This window comes from Macrosteles quadrilineatus, unplaced genomic scaffold (assembly GCF_028750875.1).
Source record: "Macrosteles quadrilineatus isolate MER2022 unplaced genomic scaffold, UCM_ALF_1.0 Scaffold_3__2_contigs__length_128488019, whole genome shotgun sequence".
NCBI classification, from domain to species: Eukaryota; Metazoa; Arthropoda; class Insecta; order Hemiptera; family Cicadellidae; genus Macrosteles; species Macrosteles quadrilineatus.
In genome coordinates, this window is record NW_026542596.1 from 70,763,452 (window position 1) to 70,786,524 (window position 23,073).

A 23,073-nucleotide genomic window follows, 5' to 3' on the forward strand; every position below is an offset into this window, starting at 1 on the left:
AATCAAGAGTTCAGTAATTCCACTTGTAGCGTAAAAGCACACTAAATATACAGAAAGAAGCTAGTACCTTTCATTTAAGTTGCAGGTTTCATTCCTTATCGCCATTATTAACAGACGATTCTGCATTAAGTGTAATCAATTACAACACAATTGCATTCTCTATGAAGTATTGTACTTATTGCACAGTAAGTATAGACTGTAATTGTGTGTAAAATATGTAATATGTCACAGTGTTTTGCAAGGAAAAAACAGACACTTTAAGTACAGCATTTTAATAGAATTATAAAACATTAACACAATTACACTAAAATTGATAATTCGTGGCTTGGTTGGAAATGCCCAAGTACAATCATAAACCAAACTAAATTGGAAAATTTGTATATGAACACAGAGTAGTAATTCCATGGATTTATCTTACACAGAGCAACATCAGTATAAAATATAATCAACGAGTTGTAAGTTGTAATGTATACGTTGGCACAGTGTGGTTAAGTTACAAACTAAGAGTATACATCAAGGACAGAGAAATTCGTCCGAGCTTATGAAAATTAAAAATTATACTTAAATAAAATCCATCAAAAACAATAACCTATAACACAGAGAAATAATGAATGCAAAGGAAACATAATTATGTCAGAAGTGTAAACCTCACGTATGCTGTTACAATACGGCTGATAGCTTGGTATTCAAATGAGTAGCCTACACATAAACATTAGCTTGAAAGGGGGATCAGAGTGAAGACATTGGGATTTTAACACAGGCTGAAAGTTACCTTTACAATCATTATTTATCTGTGCCAAAAGATTCTTAAAACTGCAAGTACATAATATTTATTCCACAAGGTATTAAAAAATAATGGAATGATTTGGTCTGTAGGAAATAAAATAATTGAATAAATACATACGATGGGAATTAAGAAATTACAATTAATGGAAAACATTCTTAAGTAAAAATAGGAAAAAATAGGTAAAAATAGGCTTTTGATAAAACATAACAAAATCTTATAGCAATCAGGAATGTATAACAGTATAGTATAATACACCATTGGAATGATGGAGCCAGAAAAAAAATCGGAAATCAGTTTTGTACACGATTCTGAGTATAACATATTACAGATAACAACTTTGCAACAATTGTATTAAGTATCAACATTGAAAAAGTGCTCTATGAAGCAACCAAAGTGTATAACTTTAAACTATTGTTCACGAAATGATATAAACTACTCTTTTCAAACAAACTTCCTTACCACAAACTTCTCGTTCGTAACACACATTCACTGACTTTGAGTACTAACATTGAATGAGTGCAATTCCATAAATCACTAAGTGAATTAAATGAACAGAGAGCAGTGTGACCACAAATATTCTACACAATTTCTACCAGTGCAAAACAAACTTCCTACATACATTTTAGATTCAAGTACCTCAAAAACTTTCAAATTGGTAACAGAAAGCAATTTTCTAAAAAAAATCCTATTCAGTAAAATAATATCACAATCACTAGCGCAGATCTTTCGCATAATATCGTCTTTCTTGTATCCAAAATAAAGCTTAATAACACATTTTTGTGACAGCCTAGAAATTTGCTAAAAATATAAAGCTTGTGAGATTCTGTGAAAATGTTGCTGACATTGTCTAGTTCTAGTTTGAAATGCAATATTATTTGATGGTTTGAAATCAATTTACAATTAGTTCAATTCAATTGACCAAGAGAACACGTGGTTTTGCCATTAATGAAATTAAAGTTAAAAATATCAAATCAAAAAGTAGAACCGTCTCAATTGAGTTTGCTAGTCTAATTTCCCGATTAAAAAAAAAATATCGGGCTACAACATTGTAAATTCTTCAAGTTTTAGGTATACAATAAAATTTATGACTTTCTAACTACAAAGTAAAAAAACAATGACTATAAAACTAAATACAATTACAATTAAATACAAAAATTTGGTTATGTAAGGCCATCCTAGGGAAAGTGATAAAAAGGAACATTATATAGTAGAGGTTTACAATATTGAATATTGAAACCTTGAAGGGAGGACGTTTTTCTATAAGGTCTTGAAGACCATTGTCAAACTATAAGTGAGGGCAAAAACGTACATCTGATTTGTTACTATTTGAGCAACAGCATTGATATTGACGTCCCTTGTAACTAGTTGTTGGATATGCTTACAAATATTGCATTTTCTTAGGATTGGCAAATAAAATTTAGGAATTTAAAATTATTATAATCTCAATTCAAATCCTTTTTTCAAGGTGTAAACCTAAACCAAGGTTATTCAAGGTGTTAATATTACTACGTCCTTAATAATAACATACACCTTTTATTTTAATAATTATTGATAAAAAGTTAAAAATTGGTGTTGAAGTTATGATTTTTTATTACCAAACAAACGTTTATTTCAAGAAAACCCCTTGAAGAAAATGGCTCTGTAAGTATATAAATGTCATTTTATAGTTTAGTGTTCAAGCCTTAAAAACTCTTATTTGATCAAGAGGTAAAAGTGAGAATTATTCTTCATTTGAACCTCACTATTACTATCCCAGAAATGGATCAGAATGGTTTATGCATCAGTAGGCCTAATGACTAAACAATTCAAAACTTAATATCACTTAAATCGCGGAGTCACGTGAGGTTATTAAAGTAAACGCCAAATACAGGTAAAATCATAAGCACCAATACCAAAAAATAAAGCAAAAACAAACTTAACCTAATAAATTCAAGAACAAATCGTACTTTGCTTCAAACCTGACCAACATTTTGTGAGGTGATTTGCAGATCTCCACCCAAAGATATGTTCAGATTTTCATTTTAAAAAGCAAGTCCAGCTCCTTTGTAAGTGGTGTAGATCTTCTCGATTGAGTTAACGTATGCAGCAGTTCGCAAATCCAAGCCCAAGTTGTATTTCGTTGCAGTTTTCATGATAGCCTAAACATGAGTTAACCACAAGTTACTATCAGTACTAATAGTTGGTAGCACATTTTGGCCAATATTAATAGACTAATAATGACTGACTATTCTTATAGGTACATGATGCAAGACAGACTTTCCGAATTGCAATATTGAAATTTGACGTGCCAATGTATTTGTATGGAATATCAACTGGCAAATAAAAATCTCATTCTCATTCAATACGTCTAATTAGGCCTATACAATGAAAATGATTCATTGGATACTTCAGAAACGTTTTAGGAGACAGACATATATTTTATGACTAGGCCTAATATTTAAACATCGCCTACAATAAACTTCTGTAACACCTGAAAATTGTTCAGGCAGTGAATGTAGAAGGCTATCATGTAGACCTACTAACCATAAAACAGGTAGGCCCTAATATAAAAGTAACTTGTAAACATTATCAATAGTCAGTCTTACAATGATATAAAGTAATATGTTACTAGTTAATTAATTGGAACTTCAACCGCAGTTTGTGGCCGTTAGAGTTTGTATGGAACTGTTTGATGATTACTGATTGATTGACTGAGGTGTAAAAACTAAATTAAGCGTGCTGATTCTGCTACCAAATTAATTAATGAAGACGTGTTGGGGACCAGAGGACGGAGATCTTTTACCCAGACCGGAAGCTTGCATAGCCAGCTTTGATTTATGCTAATACAACTAATTTACTAAAAACTATCCTTCCAAAACTTGTGACCTAGAAAATGATTGTTAATGAAATGATTGACTGGTTATTGAACTACTTAAATAGGAAATGCCAAACCAATTATTTAAAAGAACTATGGAAACTTCTGGGGAAAACGTGTTGCCCTAATCATGTTGAAATTGGCCCGAGCCTGAAGGGCTGGACCAGTAAAGTTCCTAATTCCTACATTTTCAATGTCGGGGCGACCCTTGTAGGTCTCCCCCTTGTTTGCTAACTAGCCTGACATATTAATCTATATATATTGTAAACAATTATCTAAGGACTTATCCATTTAGTAGGTTTTTCCTGGGGAACACTTGTTCTGTGAGAGTTCTTGATCGTGGATGCCGGTGAAATGGGAAGAAGGTAGAAGGTTGGGAAAGGTCGGTGGGAAGAAGGTTGGGGAAGGTCGGTGGGGGAAGCCGTTCGCTTGCTCGCGGTGGGCTGACGAGTTCGCCATGCAGCCCTGCCACACGAAGCGCTGACACTATAAGAAATATAGCGTGCCGCTATGCGTCACAACCACCCCCCCTTGGAGCAAAGAAAAGCCAAAAAAGACAGTTTTGCTAAAGGTTGGAGAAGGGTATCATAGGTGTGTTTGTTTGTTTTTTTTTTTTTTTGTGTGAGGGAACTTTCGGATGATTTGCTTCCAGATGTGGAAGGCTGGAGGTTCAGACCAGCCCGGCTGTAATTGGCACCTCGGACACCCTGAATTTCCCGAACCAACCACGGCAGAGAGCGGGATCCACCCCCCCTGCGAAAAGAGGAAGTTTTGTAGGGACGACAGTTCTTTTCCCTAGCCTACTTTACTAACTTTAATAGGGACTGGTGTAGATGTGTTGAATGCCTAGTCCCATGCAAAGGTTTTTGACTGTTACTGACTTGAAGGAGGAGACGTTGTCGGAAACTAGAAATTTTGGTGGACCAAAGATTGAGAAAACTTGCTTGGTTAGCACTGATGCGGTGGTTTCGGCCTTGGTATTCCTGACAGGGATCATGAGGCAAAACTTGGAAAAGGAATCAACTACGGTTAGGATGTACTGGTTTCGGTTGAGAGAGAGTGGCAGAGGGCCAATATGGTCGATGAATATTTCCTCCCACGGTTGAGTTACTATTTCAGAAGAGAGTTTCCCCACCTTTGTGTTTGGTGCTTGCTTGCACCTTTGGCATTTGACACAAGCTCGAACTTTATCAGCGATGAAGGTTTTGAGGTCTGGTGCCCAGAAAAAGGGTTCGATGCGGGCAAGGGTCTTGCTGATGCCTAAATGGGCTGAAGTGGGAGACTCGTGATAGTAGGCAAACTAAAGGTCGAAAAGTTTCCGGGGAACGACTACTCTGGCCTTGGTTTGATTTGGGAGCCGGTAAAGAAGGGTATGGTTTTCTACGGAGTAATTTGGGGGCTTGTTGGCTGACCTAATGATTTTCCTGAGGTCGGGATCATCGATTTGATGGCTGCTGATATCCTTGAAAACCTCAGGTAGGGAAAAAAGAGATAAAACAGGCGGTTGTTCAATGGGAGAAGCTGTTTCTGTTGGCTCGGTGTTCTCGAAAAGCCGGGAGAGACAATCAGTGATCACGTTGTCTTTTCCTCGAATGTGATAGATTTTGAATTTGAATGAGTTGATGAAGGAGATCCAGCGTGCAATTTTGCCAATTTGACGAGGGTGGTTTAGAAGCCAAGTAAGGGCTGAGCAGTCCGAGTGAAGCTCGAACTCTCGGTGTTCCAGATACTGATGATACTTTTGTAAGGCGAAAACTATTGCAAGACATTCAAGTTGAAGTGTGGAGTAGTTGAGTTCATGTTTATTAAGGGCACGGGATGCATACGAAACTGGGAACAGCTGATCACCATGAGGTTGGAGAAGGACAGCTCCAATTGAGGAACCGGAGGCATCGGTGTGCACGACGAATTGTTTATTGAAATCGGGCATACGGAGAATAGTGGAGGAGACCAAAGCCTTCTTTAAGGTTTCAAACGCTGTGACCTGGTCGGGACCGAAGATGAAGGGGACTCCCTTTTTCTTTAGATGATTTAATGGTATGGTAATTGTGGCATAGCCCTTTATGAAACGGGCATAAAATGCTGTCATTCCAAGGAAGCGGGACAACTGCTTGATGTTTTTGGGGGTAGGGAATTCATCTATGGGACGTGTCCTATCAGGATGGATTGAAATGGTGTGATTTGAGAAGACATGACCAAGAAACTGAACTCTGTTTGACGCTACCGTAATTTTTTCCGGATTGACAGTGAGTCCTGAGTCGCGGAGACGTTGAATTACCGATTTGACCTTTTCAATGTGATCTTCAAAGGTTGTGTCACTGTAAACGCACAAGTCATCAAAAAAATTGTAAATGTACTTGAATTTTATGTCGCCGAAAATTTTGTCGATCAACGAGGTGAGAACCATACTACCTGACGCGAGTCCAAAAGGGAGGAAATTGAACTCATATTGAGCCCAAGGAACAACAAACGACGTGTATTGCTTTGACTCTTCGGAAAGGGGAATTTGGTTGTACGCAGAGTTTAAGTCGAGGAGCGTAAACCAACGAGCTTGACCTAAATGCTGAAAGGCGCTTTCTATCGTGGGCATTGGCGTGGTGTCGAGTTCCAAAATGGAATTGAGATTTCTGTAGTCGACGACCATGCATGTTTTCCCGCCCTTTTTGGGTACTAAAAAGGCCGCGGAGGCATACTGTGACGTAGAGGGTCTTATTACCCCCTTCTGCAGTAGTTCGTCGATGTGTTGCCGCATAAGATGAAGCTTGGGAGGAGCGTATTGATATGGCTTGTTTCGGACAATCTTTGTTTCTTTGATTCGAATATGGTATTTCAGAATGTTCGTTCGGCCTAACTTGCTGGTGATGGTTTCAGGGAACTGAGAAAGCAACTGAGTGACTGACTTGCGCTGTTGTGGATTTAAATTCTCCCCCATACTGACTGAGTCGTATTTCTGCTCGGTGCCTGGGATACAACTAAGTGATAATGCTGTTAGAGCCTGAGGGGATCCATAGGGAAAGCTTAGAGAATGGTTGGACATGTTGATTACTGCCTTGGTCTTGGTTAGAAAATCAGATCCTATCAAAATGGGGACTGGCAAATTATCGGTAACAAAGAAAGGATAAGTCCATGAAAGGTGCTTAATCTTGAAATGAATCTTGACTGTAAATTTAAAATTGATGGTTTCGCCGGAGGCAGATATGGCTGAGAAGGAAGTTGGGTATTTACTGATGACCGCGTTAGTGTGTCGCTTTAAGAGCTGATAAGTCCCTGAGGATAGCAAACAGAAGGACGATCCGGTATCAATAAGGGCCTCCTTAAACATTCCTCTAAAATCGAGAGTGACAGAGCAAAGCTCATTTGCCGGGATGCTTGGTGAACCCTTGGGTTTATTAGTCACGTTGGGCTTTCTGGGCGCCTGATTGACAGATTGAACTAGGGGGAGCGCTGCGGCGCCTAACTGTGCCCCCCTCTGGAGTTTCCCTGTCCTTGAGTTGGAGATCTAGGATTGTGCCTAGGAAAAAATTGTTGTGATGGGGGGTGTGGCTTGAAAGGAAGTTGATTTGGCTGATTGAATGGAAAACGGGGAATGTGCGGTGGGGAAGTTTGTCGTGGAACATTTGAAAAATTTGGAGCACTGTGGCCTGAAAATCGACGATTGTCTCGCCGCCCATTCCAATTGTGCGAAGAACTTGAATGATTTTGGTGGTGCTCTACACCGCGCTGCACGGTCTCCGGCCGCGAGGCGGCGTGCCCCTGCTCCAGCGCGCGGACCGTCTGAACCCTGGGAACCAAGGCCCTGAGGTCAGACAGACTACCAGCAGCAGGAAAAGCGGCAAGAGCCGCCCGCGTCGGTGCATTCAAACCGTTCAGCACGGTGTCCAGCACGTCGCGCTTGGTGAAATCGGAAACCAGGAGTGACGACGCGCCAGAAATGCTGTCTATAAATTCTGAAATGGACTCCGAAGGCCGTTGAACCCTATAAACCATTGATGATACTATGTCATGCCTAATCTGTGCAGGAAGAAAAAAATCTCTAACACGTGCGATCACTTGCGCTAGGCTGACGTGGTCGGCGACTCCCTTAAGCCAAAAAGATCTCAACTGTTCCGCTGTGCGGGGAGAATCGCCAATAACACCTCTTCATCGTCGAACAAACCTAAATTGGCGATTTTGGCGGCAGACATTAAAAACTCCGTCAATTTGCGCGGCTCAGAACCCGTAGTCATTGGCAGGTCCCTTGCAAGATCCTCCAAAACTCTTGTTTTGCTCTGCATTGCCCGAGGAGGTAAATGGCTTTTGGCCATTGCTGCAAACACCTGTTGACCGACTGCCATCGCGGTTTCTTGAACTAACTGAGCCCAATTCATTTGAGGAGAATGCGAACTATCGGAATTCCAGGTCATGACGTCGGCTGCGGAACCAGCATTCGCATCATTCAACTGATTGTCACCAGCATGAGGAGTCTCACTCGGCGTTGCTTCGCCCTTAGCTGACGCTGTGTTGACGCTAGAGAGGGCCGACAAATCAGGGGCCTGGGGCGTGGTCAAAAGTGTGGCTGTCTTACCATCAGCCTGAGTTGGCAAGGTGCTTGCTGGGCGGGTCAAATCCGGCCTGGCGTTGATAGGCAGAGGATCGGGTCCGCCGTTCAGTTGAAGTTTCTTTAAAAAATCGCTTAATAATGCTCTATTTTCTGACAAGGTCGGCGAGGGCGTGATTCCTAACACATGACACTGACTGGTCGCATCCTGCGCATTTAGTGAGCAAACCCAAGAAGTGCCTGTTGGCAACTCGTCGGGCGAATAGATCCGTGAAGGCATTCTACCCAAAATTCGGAGACAAGAAAGCTGAGAGAAAAAAAAATATATATATATAACCACAAAACACCTACTGCCTAGGGTTTTCCGCAACTCTAGATTGCCTGTTTGACTATTCAAAATTCGCAGGAAAGGGGAAAACCTAGGTACGCTACCAAACAAGGAAACGAGGAATTTTTTTTTTTTAACATTTTTCCTTAGCATTTCTAAAAATTTTGAAAATGCCTGACATGATTTGTCCTGTGAGAAAAAAAAATTCGTAGCTGAAGCTGTTCTCCGGAGCATACAGTAACTAGACTGAATACCAAAAGCGTAACAAAAAAGGAGGTGAAAATAAATAAAATCCTATGTGTGAAACTGAGAGATAGTTCTTTCTAATTCTGGAACTAATGCTGAAAATGCGCCGTTGTTGAAATGAATCCCATCACGACGCATTGATCGTCCATAATAGGCATGAAAATATTTTACGTCGTTCAATTCGTCAGGTAGGCCTATTACCTTGGTGAACTCAGAAGTTAATGTGAGCAAAAATCTGTTCATTTGACGTAGACGGTTTACTGCTGACACTGAATTTCTTATCCTAGGATAAAGCGGCAACGTCGTAAAGACAATAACAATTCCAGGATAATTCCGACGCAATAATCTCAAAAAAGACAAAAAGGTGTTCTTAAAAACTGTTATTTCCACATTCGCCAAAAAATCGTTGTTACCTAAAAAGACTAATAACGGAATATGCGACTGTATGACAGAAATGTCTGACTTGATAAACTTCTTGAGGTCACCAACTCTTGCTCCAGAAATGCTTCGAATTAAAATTGATTGCAGATTTCCAGTTAATTACTACCAATTTTGTGTGTGCAGTAAAAATTCAGATAGGCCCTATTGTCCTAGATTTACTTTCCAACAGACTTGCTTTACTGAATGACTTAATGATAGTTTTGCATTTAATGTTGCTAGGGATGACCAATAGCGTGACAAAATATATGAATGAAACAAATGTGAAGACAAAAAATACACTAGACAATAATAAATACCATACAAGCTACAATTTGACACAGTAAGCTACCAAAAATAGTAGGCCTACAACTGGAACAGTAAAATAATAATGTGAGCACAAGGTTTCGGTATACACATATTTTTTTTTCTTTTTTTAATAATACAACAACAAATATATCACTGACTCTACACTGAACTACAAGGTGTTGACTCTACTTGTGAAAATAATATGGTCTTTATTAATAAACAACTTAGGCAAAAAACACCTTGTAACTGGCCAAATGCCACTTTTTTAACTTTAATAAAAAATGGGTTTAGGTTTATTTGACTTACCAGAGACCTTCACCCAATAATCATTACTGACCATAAGATTGCCTCTTGTTAGGCCTACTTTACATTTAAATTTCAAACACAACACTGATACACTGATACACTGTTCCTCCTGTTGTCTGTGCTAGAAGGTGGCCAATTCTCACTGAAACAAACAGACACAGACAAAACCCTACCTATGTCACACTAACCTTGATCATCCTAGCTTTTGCTTTAATTTTGAAAATAAAATATAATTCATGAAATCTTGCTAAGTTCCCTCCAATGTCGATTATTCCACTGAACAGAATTTTTTCTAATGAACAGAAATTTTGTTGCTAGAAAACTTGTCTCCCCAGAAGGTTCCCTTTAAAAAAAAATTTTTTGCCTGACTGTTGATGTTAAAACAAAACTGGCTAAAGCGATCCGGTCCTAGGCCTAGCCTGCTACCATATGTGGCCGTTAGAGTTTGTATGGAACTGTTTGATGATTTGATTACTGATTGATTGACTGAGGTGTAAAAACTAAATTAAGCGTGCTGATTCTGCTACCAAATTAATTAATGAAGACGTGTTGGGGACCAGAGGACGGAGATCTTTTACCCAGACCGGAAGCTTGCATAGCCAGCTTTGATTTATGCTAATACAACTAATTTACTAAAAACTATCCTTCCCAAACTTGTGACCTAGAAAATGATTGTTAATGAAATGATTGACTGGTTATTGAACTACTTAAATAGGAAATGCCAAACCAATTATTTAAAAGAACTATGGAAACTTCTGGGGAAAACGTGTTGCCCTAATCATGTTGAAATTGGCCCGAGCCTGAAGGGCTGGACCAGTAAAGTTCCTAATTCCTACATTTTCAATGTCGGGGCGACCCTTGTAGGTCTCCCCCTTGTTTGCTAACTAGCCTGACATATTAATCTATATATATTGTAAACAATTATCTAAGGACTTATCCATTTAGTAGGTTTTTCCTGGGGAACACTTGTTCTGTGAGAGTTCTTGATCGTGGATGCCGGTGAAATGGGAAGAAGGTAGAAGGTTGGGAAAGGTCGGTGGGAAGAAGGTTGGGGAAGGTCGGTGGGGGAAGCCGTTCGCTTGCTCGCGGTGGGCTGACGAGTTCGCCATGCAGCCCTGCCACACGAAGCGCTGACACTATAAGAAATATAGCGTGCCGCTATGCGTCACAAGTTTCTGAACATAAAGTTACCATAGCAAATTAAAAAAATTAAATACTCCATTAGGGATGTGTCGATTCTCGATACCACCGTTTCTTAGTATCGGTAATAGATCGTTTATAGTAGATGCTGATAATGATAGCCAACATGTCCGCCAAAAGCTTTTAAGTTGTCCATAAATTTTTAATACAGGAAAAGAATTTTTCTAAAGAAATACTTGACGTAAACTTACTCGAGCTGACCGCTCCATTGTGTAGTCAAGACCAGAATGTACAATGTCTTTCTCTGAAGCTCCTGCGATTCTCTTCTGGAAAGCTTCTGAAGGAGTCACTGGAATGCGACCTCCCACCCGACCAAACCGCCTCTCTAAAGACTCTTGGACGGACTCTAAATCATGGAAAAATAACTTTAATAAAACTTCTCAATGAACCAACCTTTATTATGGTTTAAATACCTGCATTAAGTAATCCCTGGATGCATCTTTAGGTCTATAAGCGGTCAACATAAATCACTTCATTTGAAAGCCATCAATAATGTTCAGTAAAAACAAATAAAAGAAATACATCACACACAAACGGAATATGTACGTACAGTATAGGAAAAACAAAGAGGACAAAAGAACTATACGTCTAGACTCTCTCTTTATTTATGCATACATATTTATTTCAATTGTTTGTTTGTTTTTCATCTACTGGTTTTTACCAAACTTTACTGACAATTGACGGCCTTCAAATAAAGTGAGTGTGATTGACTCCTTGTAGGGCTGAATATGGATCCATAAACGTAAACTAGTTGCCACAACAGCAGCCAAGGATTACTTTATGCAGGTATTCAAACCATTTTTAAGAATAATACAGTACTCTGGAGGCAGTCCAACTCTTTTTCAAATTAAGACAATGAAGATACTGTACATTACACTCTTTAACTCTACTCAAACTATAAATCTTTTATTTTTGTTTTTAATTTTTTTACAAAACAAATTATACCTATACAGGGTTAAAAAGGTTAAAAAAAACATTGGTTGGGTTTCAAAATGCAAGAAGTTGAAGATTTAAGAACCAAAACTTCACTTTCTTAGGCAATTTACCAAAGCCATAGGCAATTAAGCATTAATCTTCTACATGAGCTGACCAAGAAATGGATTAATTTGATGGGCTCAATTGTTTAACTATAAGATTGATTCATTACAGTCTTGACACTTTGAAAAATGCTTCTAAAAGAAAAGTTACTCATAGAGAAGAAAATTATCACAAATTCTCTTGTGATATCCAAATAGATTTTTTCACCACACTATGATGTTTTTGGCTGTATTACATACGTTATTTGGTGGCTGAAAGTTACGTTTTGCTGGCCATGCCAGCTGTCATCGTAATTTGGGGACCGAGCAGGTTTTTACAGGCCGGGGCCGCAAAATCAGCTGTCCGCTTACTTACTTAAAACATAATGCATTTTAAATACACAATCAAAATCCATAGCATTGCAATAGAATTGTGTTATTGTCACCGTTGCCTAGCAACTATTTATTTTTATTTTTGCTGATTCCTCAAATTATTTCTTCACATAACCTTAAAGTTGTAGTTGTGTTGACTATCAGTGTGCATTATTATAGTGGTGAATAGTGGTAATAGTGTAAAGTGTGGTGAAAAATAGCGTTCGTACCACGGACCGAAATGGTTTTGCAGCTCTCGATCGATTTAAGTTCTCGACTTCGTCTCGAACTTAAAAACTATCTCGAGCCGGCAAAACCTCATTTTCGGCCCTAGGTACGAAATATACTATTGTGTAACTTGTTGGATCTTTTACATAAATTCACTGACACTAAATTGATCATGTTGAAATGTCATAATTGTCTACAAATCCTGTGTCTAAGTTAATGTTATGTTGGGTTGGGTTGAGTTTAGAACCAAGACATGTAAAACTTCAATAGTATTTTACAAACAAATTATATAGTGGTAGTGAATTAACGGATAAGGTCCGATGTATTTCCTAAGAGCCAGTTCTAAGGATGTAGTTTCTCTAAGTTTTAGGTAAAATTACACACTGTTGGAAAACTCAAATCACTTACCGAGCAGGTGGTAGTTGGACTCCCGCTCGTACTTGAATGTCAGTCTGCCGTAAGACACGTGGTTGAGATTCTTCAACCACTCAAAAAAGGACACAGTGACACCTCCAGCGTTTATGTACAAGTCAGGTATGACCAGGATGTTGCGTTCCAGGAGAATAGCGTCCGCGGCCGGTGTGGTCGGGCCATTGGCTGCCTCACCGATAATCTGTCGTAAAGAAAGTATTTTTGTAATAGGTGTTTGTTAATGTGAATAAGCGGCTTATGGGCAGTATTTCCATACAAACAAAAACAACAATTCCCCTAACCTAGTCAAGAAAATCCCATTTTATCCTACTATAGCTTAATGAAAAGTTCTTTTATCCTGCTTATTTTTGTAAAAAATCCTGTTTTATCCCGAGTGATCGTTTTCACCTATATTGAAATAACTGTATAAACCTTGCAATAGTACTATACTAAAACAATTCTATCGATTGAGGCTAGTTTTTTAACTAGAAGTTAGTAAAAAAGAAAACTAAGCGTTAGATTCCCATTTTATCCCGCATCTCGATTTAACCCCCCCGCATAGTAAAAACTCCCAGTTTTTGTGATAAAAATGTTGCGAACAGAAACACTGCTTAGAAGGTTTTCAGAAGGCTGTACACATTTACAGAGAGAGAGAGAGAAAGAGGCTAGCAGCAAGCGTACATCAATTATATTAATTGCAAAGATTAAACTTGTACTTGCTGATTGTCATGTTTAAGACTAGCGGGGATTACCATAGCCTAGTTCTCGTTGATTTGATATAATATAAACTTTCCCTACTAGGTCGGCTGTCCGCTTCAGTCATACTGCGATATGTATGCAAAATCCGCTTTACTTTGGTCACTGCCTCCAACAAGACTGGAGAACGACTGAAGCCGGTCTTTGTCAAGTAAAATATCATGCAAATGGTTAAGACACCATTGAAAAGTCCTCCATAACTTACATTTTCATTAAGTCAACAACATAAAATGATATCATGCTACAAAAACGGCTGAGGATAAAAATATTTAATTTAATTTTAAAATATCTTGTACAAAATATTGGAAAACTAATTTAAATAGCCTATCTTAAAGTAGAAAATACTGGAATTATTCATTTTGCAATGCTTTGAAACTATTCTGTATTAGTTTATTGACCAAAAAATCATTGATAAGGATACAGTTATTCCATTATTGATCAGCAGTTCCATAATCTTAGAACAAAACAAAGTCTATGATGTATTATTTAAGACAAAACGTGTAGCCCTATTGACCATTTCTATTTTTACACTGCTAATTATATCAACAACTCTTGCATGACGGTACTTAACTTTTTTATATTATTTAACGCTCGGGTTGGCATGGAAGATAACCTATCTCGGTTCATCAGTTATCAGCAACAGCAGAGTTCATTCAAACTCGTAAACAATACCACTGCAACTTGTTACTGGGGGGAGAACAATGGCATTGCTATCTTTAAAATTAAGTAAATAAGGATATGCGTCTCAAAATAACCAAACTGAAAAACATTTTTATCATTGGGTAATAAGCTCATTCGATAACAGTTTTTCTGTCATTTTTTTCCACATTATACATTGTTCTAATGTAAGTTACACTTTGCAAATTTTATTAATGAAGTATTTTTAACAGAGTCATCTCATGTCCCGAAAACAGTTTGACGGTCAACATTTGCAATTTCACTCCACACTTCATATGTACACAAGATGTTTAAAACATAAAATATACTTCTTCAACACAATTCATCACCAACATAATTCACCTAAAAATCAGAAGCACAAAATAATTTCAAGGAGAATACTTATTCTGATAAAAAATAAAAGATTTATAATGAAAAAGATTACCTAAGATAAAAATTCTAAAAATTTGGCTTTTTTTAGGAAAGAGCACTAGACTTAGATACGGTACTTTAAAGAAGAATGAATGGATAAACAACTAACTTGCCCAAGATTTGACAGCACTCAAAACGTTGACAACACAATTAATTTTATATTTTACTCTGACAGAGCGGGCTTCTTTAAAAAGAAGTAGGACAAAATATAAAATTAATTGTGTTGTGAACTTTTTGTGAGCTGTCAACAGCCTGGAACTCTTTTCTTGGGTTTTCGTGGACAAGTTCATTATGTACCCATTCCTTCTTCCCTAATGTAAAAAAAATAGATTTCAGAACATTTTTTTCCTCGAGTGGACGCTAATTTCGTACTTGGAGAGAGAGTTTCTCCTCGCAGTAATGTCTGATTTTGTAAAAACTGGTTCTAGGTTCATTCATACTACACTAATTAGTAAGATAACAAACAAAATGTGTTCAACATTTGACACAAGAAAACCTTAAAATTAAAGACAGTTAAAAAAAATCAATTCATCAGAAGGCCTCTTCAGACCAATCAAAACTATGAATTCAAGTTTGTTGTCCACCGATCATACTAGTTGAACCATGCAACGATTTGAAAAGTAGTTCATTCCCAATAATATTGACCAATCACTAAGATTATATTAGATTTCTAGTCTGACTCACCAGGGTGCGTAATTTAAGGCCAAGACTAAGTCGAAGATATATTTAGTGTTTCGTGTATGAGATGATAGCTATGTTACTGTCTAAGATTAGCTGTTTACTTAGCCAAGACCATTTGTTGTATTGTAAGACCAAGGGCAGCTGGTTCCAGTTTTGAATCGTCAGAAAACTTCTCAGTATTGAACTGACAACCTTTTCACTAAGCACTATAACAACTCAGCTATCCAACTATATTTAGCCTTCTTTTAGTTATTTGAGTCCTACCTTACACTGCAGCTTATGGGCATTGTCTTTGGTTATCACTTTTTCAAGGGCAGCAGGAATGAAAATGTCACATTTTTCAAACATCAGATTCTCTCCCTGGTAAGGTTGCGCTCCGGGGAATCCTACAATTGATCCAGTTTCAATGCGGTAGTCTTCTAGTTTCTACAAAATCAAATGATTATATTATATACAGTAGAACGTTTTACAAACGACCTTGGCATTTAACCGACTCCTAGGGATATCTGACCTTAGGACCCATTAAAAGCCATACCTTTTTATGGAGGTGTGTGACAGTGCGAGTGGCTCAATTTTTGGCGAGTCAAGCCTTGCCTACAAGCTAGAGAGATCAAGCACTAAGTCAGAAAATTGCTCTAGAGCCAAACTTTTACAATCGCAATGCATTTTCACGACAGCAGATGTTCAATATTTTGCAAAGAAGATGGTAATTTTTCCATGACCCCGGAGATTTATTCAACCAGGATATCCGTGATGATTTTTCCATGACTATGGGAAATGATCACATATTACAGCAATAAAATTGTAACATTAATATGTAAGAATTGCAGTAGGCCTACAGTATTACAGTGTCACTTTATCATATTCAATCAATGCAAACTTTTTAAGTACTTTAATCACATTTTTGGCTAAAGACTATATCATAAATTGTATTTGTTGTTACATATAATTTTTTTTTTTTAATACATAAACTGCCTTACTTTTGCCTTACTTATAAAAAGTTTTTTTTATCCTTCCAATTAATTTTAGCTAACCTATAAAACATTGATAAAACCTTGAATTAATTGAACAAAAACATATAGTAATGACTTTTATACCAAAATAATTCTGCATAAATAGGTTTTATCAGTAAGCAATTAGACCCTTTATCAAAATGTTGATAACATTACAAATGCTACAGCAGAACTATAAATTACTTGCCAAGAAGTAGAGTATAAAGTATACTAATATCACAACATACAAATAAAAAAAAACACCCACATGGGATTCAAGTTTTTAAACCAGTTAACTTACTAAAATCGATTAAAGGTAATCCAGACAAAAAATACTTCAAAATAATGTTAGAAGTTCATTTTAGTTTAAAGAAAATTGGTTTCTCTTTAGAGTAGCCTAATGTTAAAATAAATACTAAGTGTTATGTATTTTAACACAATATTAAGCCAGTTACTCATCAAAATTAGTTTTATTGTAGAGTTTATGGTATAGAAGATGGTCAAAAAGCACCTTTGCATTCTTCAATGAATTGTTTTTTATGACTTTTACTTCTATTTTATGACACTATGTATGTGTGTACAAAATGAATACGTAAAGAGATTTTGATATAACCAAACCGTTTCAATCACTAGTACGGTATCTAATAAATATTTCTACGGTATTACCCTGTAGCAATAGTGAATAAAATGTGTATACAATAGTTTAAAACAAACCATTGACTACAAACACAAAACAAAAAACGAACTATAGAAATGTGAGTAGGTAAATTGGGTACCTTAGGGTCGATTCCTTCAGGGTTGAAGATTGAACCATCTCTTTCAATAACACCAATACAAGTAGCTCCAGCCCTGTGGAGGTACCTCATTGTGTGAAGACCCACGTTTCCAAAACCCTAAGACATGATAAAATGTTTTAAGAACAGCTGATAAATGTTAATAGATGGTTCAAAATTTAAATGAGGTAAATATAACTAGTGCCAATTAGGATGATAGGGGAAGGCTCAAGGAACAACACTGGGAGTCATACCACTAGACGATTGTGTTAATAGGCCTAGGTTTTTCAATCCAACGGCAATTAATTGTTGAAATGACTTTACGAACTAGGTAAAAAGTGAGGATGAATTGGGAAAGGTTCAAACAAAAATGGACTGTATTTAATTGGCTCAGTGTGAAAAATACTGTAACTAGACAAAAAACACTATTTTAACTATGTGATGCTATATACAACTATTACCAAGAATTATAGTTGTACAGTACAGATAGAAGTTTAAAAATGCAACTATATAGTCAATTCCAAACCTGAACAATGAAGGTTTTTCCACCCCAACCCGGCGTGGTCCCAATCATGCTCATGTAGTTAGCCTCCATGATGAAGTTTTCCAAGCCGTGAAACACTCCTCGGCCAGTGGCAGAGATACGACCGTGTATACCTCCCTGTTGGATAGGCTTACCAGTCACACATGCATGAGCGTTTATGTCCAGATGACCTGCAAGTCCATATGAGCAGTATAATTTAAATTTTGAAACATAACAAGAAATGTGGCAGTTTATTTCTCATACAGCACAATCTAATGGTTTCTGTTTTCTCAAAACAGTAAAATTATAAGTAGACCTAGTGTTGTGTTTGCTTTGACCTTCTATTATATTGCTAGGAGCTTGTGTGTGACTACCAGAATTTTCTTTGGCATAGGCCTAGTTATTTTCAACAAAATGAGATCTCTACTTTTTGGAGGGATTCAATCTACCATTTTATTCTGTATAAAAACCGTTAAGGAGTGAAATGTGTAAGAATTGTTTAAAGCTTGTATTATAAGTTATGAAATAGAGGCACATTTATTTTCAATTACGGTCAATTTTTGAATAAGATTGTTACAGTTCTACGGGTACATGTCTTAACTGGGCTACGCTAATGTCAATTGAAACTATTGATTGAAAATGATTAATAATCTATATTGTTAGCTGTATCAATAATAAAATGAAATTGTCATACCATAACTAACCAAACTTGCTGGTAATGAAACAATCGGATTAAGGTTTAACTAATCAAATTGATAGTTTCAATTGATATTAGCGTAGCCCAGTTAAGAAACCTTACCCCGTTCTATTGGGCTAAGTAAATATAGGCTACATCATAGAAGGATTTTCATAATTCTACTCAAACTTTTACCGGGGGACTAATTTTATCGTGAGCATTATCTTGTACAAACCAATGGTTTTGGCGTAAGTGTCGGCAATCCACGACATTTCACGCTCGCCAGTACCCATATCAGGAGCAGGGACGTCCACACCAGGTCCTGAAATAGAGCAAAGAATTGCTGTAATTAAGCCTGTGGGCCTACTAATTTATCCATTTCAAACAGAAACTAAAAAAACCAAATAGATAACGTAAACTCTTACCTTAGCAATCCTTACGTTATCTATTTGATTATATAAGCAATCCAGAGGCTAAAATGATTGATAAAAAAAACCAGTTGATCTAAACAATGAAAATGATAAATCCTAATAATAAGCACACTTTATTACATTTTGCATGGAGGTAGCCTACAATTTAATTATAAGTTAATCACCTAAGTTATGTTGAAACATATCATGCTAAAATTCCTAAACTACAAGTTTTTAAAACAAAAATTAAGTTGATTATTTGAGAGCCAAGACCTTTTAAGTCAATTTTGAACTTATTTAAGCTAAAGTTGACTTACCAATAAATCCTTTCTTGGCCAACTCCAATGTAAATCTTCGCGTGATCCTTTCAAGTTCAAACTCACTGTATTTTTTTGGGTCGATTTTGACTCCAGCTTTTGCCCCTCCAAAAGGAACATCAACGCAAGCACACTTAAAGGTCATGAGAGCAGAAAGAGCTTTCACTTCATCTCTTGATACTTCTTCAGAAAAACGGATACCTGTAACAAAAATTATTTGGTTTAGGTACTATAAGTCTAAACTTTCACACTTTGTTTATGAAGGAATTGTATCGTAGAAAAAAGATGATATCCTAAGTAGCCTACCTAGGCTACAAAACTTCTCCTATGCATAAAATATTAAGACAGCATAAGCTGCATCTTCAACATAAGTTAATCTGCAAATTCCTAATAGTTAACTCTTATGGCAACATTTAAGTCTTCACCATTAACTTAACTTAAAATTAGGCCTGCCTATCGTAACCATTGTGGTGATATCTTCAAAATTTCACATAAGTTTAGTTTAAATTACACGAAGCCTCTTAACATAAAGAGTTGCAGGACTGAGGAGGTTGGTGCGACATAAAATCAACCTCGTTGCGCTATTAATCACTCTACTACCCTACAAACAAACTACAAACTTAATTGTAAATTGCTCGATCACAAGTTGAAAATCATCTCTTCAACTAAGTTACAACTTTGTTGCTTAAAGTTGTCTTCTGGCCCAAAAATAAAATACTTCCTTATCCTCGCATACTAACTTTTTCATGTCATAATGTAGAAATAATTGTTGACTCTTTTTAACTACTGGTATGGCAATTCTAGGCTATTTAAAAGTTAAAAGTAAATTTTTTTGATATCGTTACATTCTGAATTTAATGCAATTACGAATATAAACATTATTGTACTTAATCTGTGTTATTGAAGGCTAGGAGCGAGTTAACAACTTTGCACACTATTCGGTGAATTGGCTAAAATTCGCTGGGTCCCACATGGTGGTGGGGGAAGCCTGCTGCAACGGCGCGCTTTCGTGATCCCGTACTTAGCGTTCCAGTTGTGTTAGGCCTAATATACTTCGATGGTTAATGTATTTTGTTTTTTAACACAGTTGTATGCCTAGGGCTGTCCGTAAGTTAGTTTACACTAAGGCCTACCTAATGAATTCTTAAGAACTTGTTTAAAAACGTATAGGCCTAGGCTACAAGATAAGCTTAACTTAACTTACTTAGCCCAAGTTACATTTAGAAGAGTAGGCCTATTCAGTGAGGCTAAGCATCCTTACCTCCTTTGCAAGGGGTTCGGTGAGTACTGTGTTGAGCGCGATAGCCTTGAATCATTTCATAATCTCCACTATCACGGCGCACAGGAAAATTGATTTCAATTATGTGGTCACAAGGCTGCATTCCCATCAATATTCCTTTAACTTTCTTCTTTTTGTCTTCAAGAGAGAGTTTGGTCTTCATATCTTCTACTAATTGATCTTCAGCAATTTGACATGCACGATGAAAAAAATATTCAACCATATCAAAAAACCTTGGATTTTCTGCAGTAGGGACTTCTTTCAGTCTATCAGGGATCTCATGAATTGCCCGTTGTGAAGCCAGGAATAGAGGTGGCGAGTGCCTCATCATTTTGTTTATATCACATTTTACTGTCCTAATATTATGCATTTTAGAAATATTCCTCAGATTAAACATTTTGGAATAGTCCTAGGCTGTAGTAACTTAAGTATACTCACTTCAGACAGGCCTACTAGTAGTAGGTAATTAGGCCTATTATTGTGAGGATTTTAACCACCACAAAATTGGCCAACTTTAAGTTATAAAACGTGTGACCTCTTTAAACAAAAATAGCCTAAATGACCAAGAGTAGTTGTATCTGCAACAACGAAAGTGTAAATTAATTTATAACTAGGCCTAAATGTCAATCGCCGACACTGTTCAAGATGAACAAGACATCACTTCATCCACGAAAACCGGAGGATACAGCCCAAAAACTCAAATAAAATTGTATTTGCACACAGACAGATCTCAAATTCTCCAAGCTTACGACGCTAAATTAAAAATTAACTAAAATTTAATCGTTTCACTTAGAATTTTTTTGCTTTTACGCCAACGTGAACGTTTGAGAGGATGCAGGCAGGATGACAATGACAAGATGACAAGTGTCATAGTGTCAAGAAGAAGACAAAGACAACTAAATATAGCGATTACGATTTACGTTACGTTTAGCGTTAAGCGTTAGTTTACGTTACGTACATTCTGCGCTGTGCATCGCAATTGAAGTGGATTGAGATTGAAAGAGAACGAAAACCTAAACGCACAGGTCACACTAGGCTGCTCGCCAGCCGCTAGTGAAGTGGTCAGCGGCTGGCACCAGCACCACCAAGCAGCGGCTTTTGCACGGGTCACACTCATCGAAGTATATAACACAACTGGAACACCGGGTAGATAGGAGATTTGGGTTAAAAAGCGCGCCGTCTCAGCAACCTTCCCTCACCACAAAGGGGGACTCGACGCAGATATGTCAGTTCCTCAAGCCGTGCACACGGTTGTTAATACCGTCCTGGCCGTGCGTACAATAGGTTGACTGCAATTAAAGTTATATATTCGGAATCTGCATTAACTGCAGAATCTGATAGTATAAATATAATCTTAATTAAATCGTAATTCGAATTTTAACAACTAAAAATGTTAAACAAATATCACACCTTGACATGAAAAAGTTACTAAGCGAGGATTTTTTTATTTTTTGGTCAGAAGCAAACTTCAAGCGACAAAATTGTAGCTTATGAGATGATCTTCAGCATATAACCAAGCAATTTCAAATAAAAATGTCTAGTCGTTTGTAATGGAGTAATTAGTAACGCAAAGAGGTTATTTATAAATCGCGCCGCGGACCGTCCTCCCTGCTGGTTCCGCTGATCTTTACGTTTACGGTACTCCCAGACACGTTTTGAGTACAACCAATAGTTATATTAAATACATTTTTATTACAGGTAACACATAACTAAATACTGTATTATCACCTTCTAGGTAAACTATTTACATACAATGTTACCGTAAATTAAAATATAAAATGTAGACTATATACAGGGACAGGGACTGGTTTAAATGTAACAAGCGATCGTGTATTATCTGCTTTGCTTGGTAATTAATGAGAAATTTCAAATATTAAGACTCAGATCAAATAATTGATAAGGTCATAAAAACTAAACCTAGGAAGTATTTAACGTAAAGGCAATAAAAAAATTGAATAATAAATTTACAAATTGAATTGTTAGTAGTGTTCCTTTGACAATACGAGTATTTGTGTAATGTTGCAAAGACACGATTAGTAAAAAAGTGTTTTGAGTGTCATTGTTAATCTGTATATGTTTTAAAATTCATATCATCACACATTAGAGAAAAGGGTTTGATTAATATAATACTACTAGCTGACCCGGCGAACTTCGTATCGCCTAAGTTATAGGTTTCCCCTAAGACAGACCGATGGAAAGAAAGTACCGTTACGTTTAATTTTCAAGATGATCTCGTTCGCATCGCTCAATCACGTCCTGGTTGAAGTTCGTTCGCTACGCTCACTCACCTTTGGGTTGGAGCTCGTTCGCTGCGCTCACTTGCCTTCAGGTTAGCTCGTTCGCTACGCTAACTCGCCTCCAGGTTGAAGTTCGTTCGCTACGCTCACTCACCTTTTGGTTGCAAATTAGCTGTTGTCATAAATGTAAAAGAAATAATAGTGCTGCACCCTGTTGGTAATCCTTGTAACTTTCATGCTATTGAACATCATAGAACAGAACCTTGTGTTGGTTAGTCTATGACAGAACCAACTTGTTTAATTGAAACAGCTGTTAAGATTCATTAATT

General features: G+C 37.1%; 1 protein-coding gene across 1 annotated transcript; it reads right to left on the reverse strand.

The window, feature by feature from the left end:
- Positions 1-256: 256 nt before the first annotated feature.
- On the reverse strand, positions 257-21,356 carry LOC128988611 (glutamate dehydrogenase, mitochondrial-like). Its single transcript, XM_054410063.1, has 9 exons — positions 20,490-21,356; positions 19,229-19,429; positions 18,737-18,823; positions 17,829-18,016; positions 17,306-17,422; positions 15,802-15,963; positions 13,009-13,213; positions 11,176-11,330; positions 257-2,925 (listed from the first exon to the last, which is right to left on the reverse strand). The coding sequence occupies exons 1-9, from the start codon at positions 20,902-20,904 to the stop codon at positions 2,809-2,811; spliced, it is 1,647 nt and encodes a 548-aa protein (XP_054266038.1). The 5' UTR covers positions 20,905-21,356; the 3' UTR covers positions 257-2,808.
- Between the last annotated feature and the right edge of the window lie 1,717 nt (positions 21,357-23,073).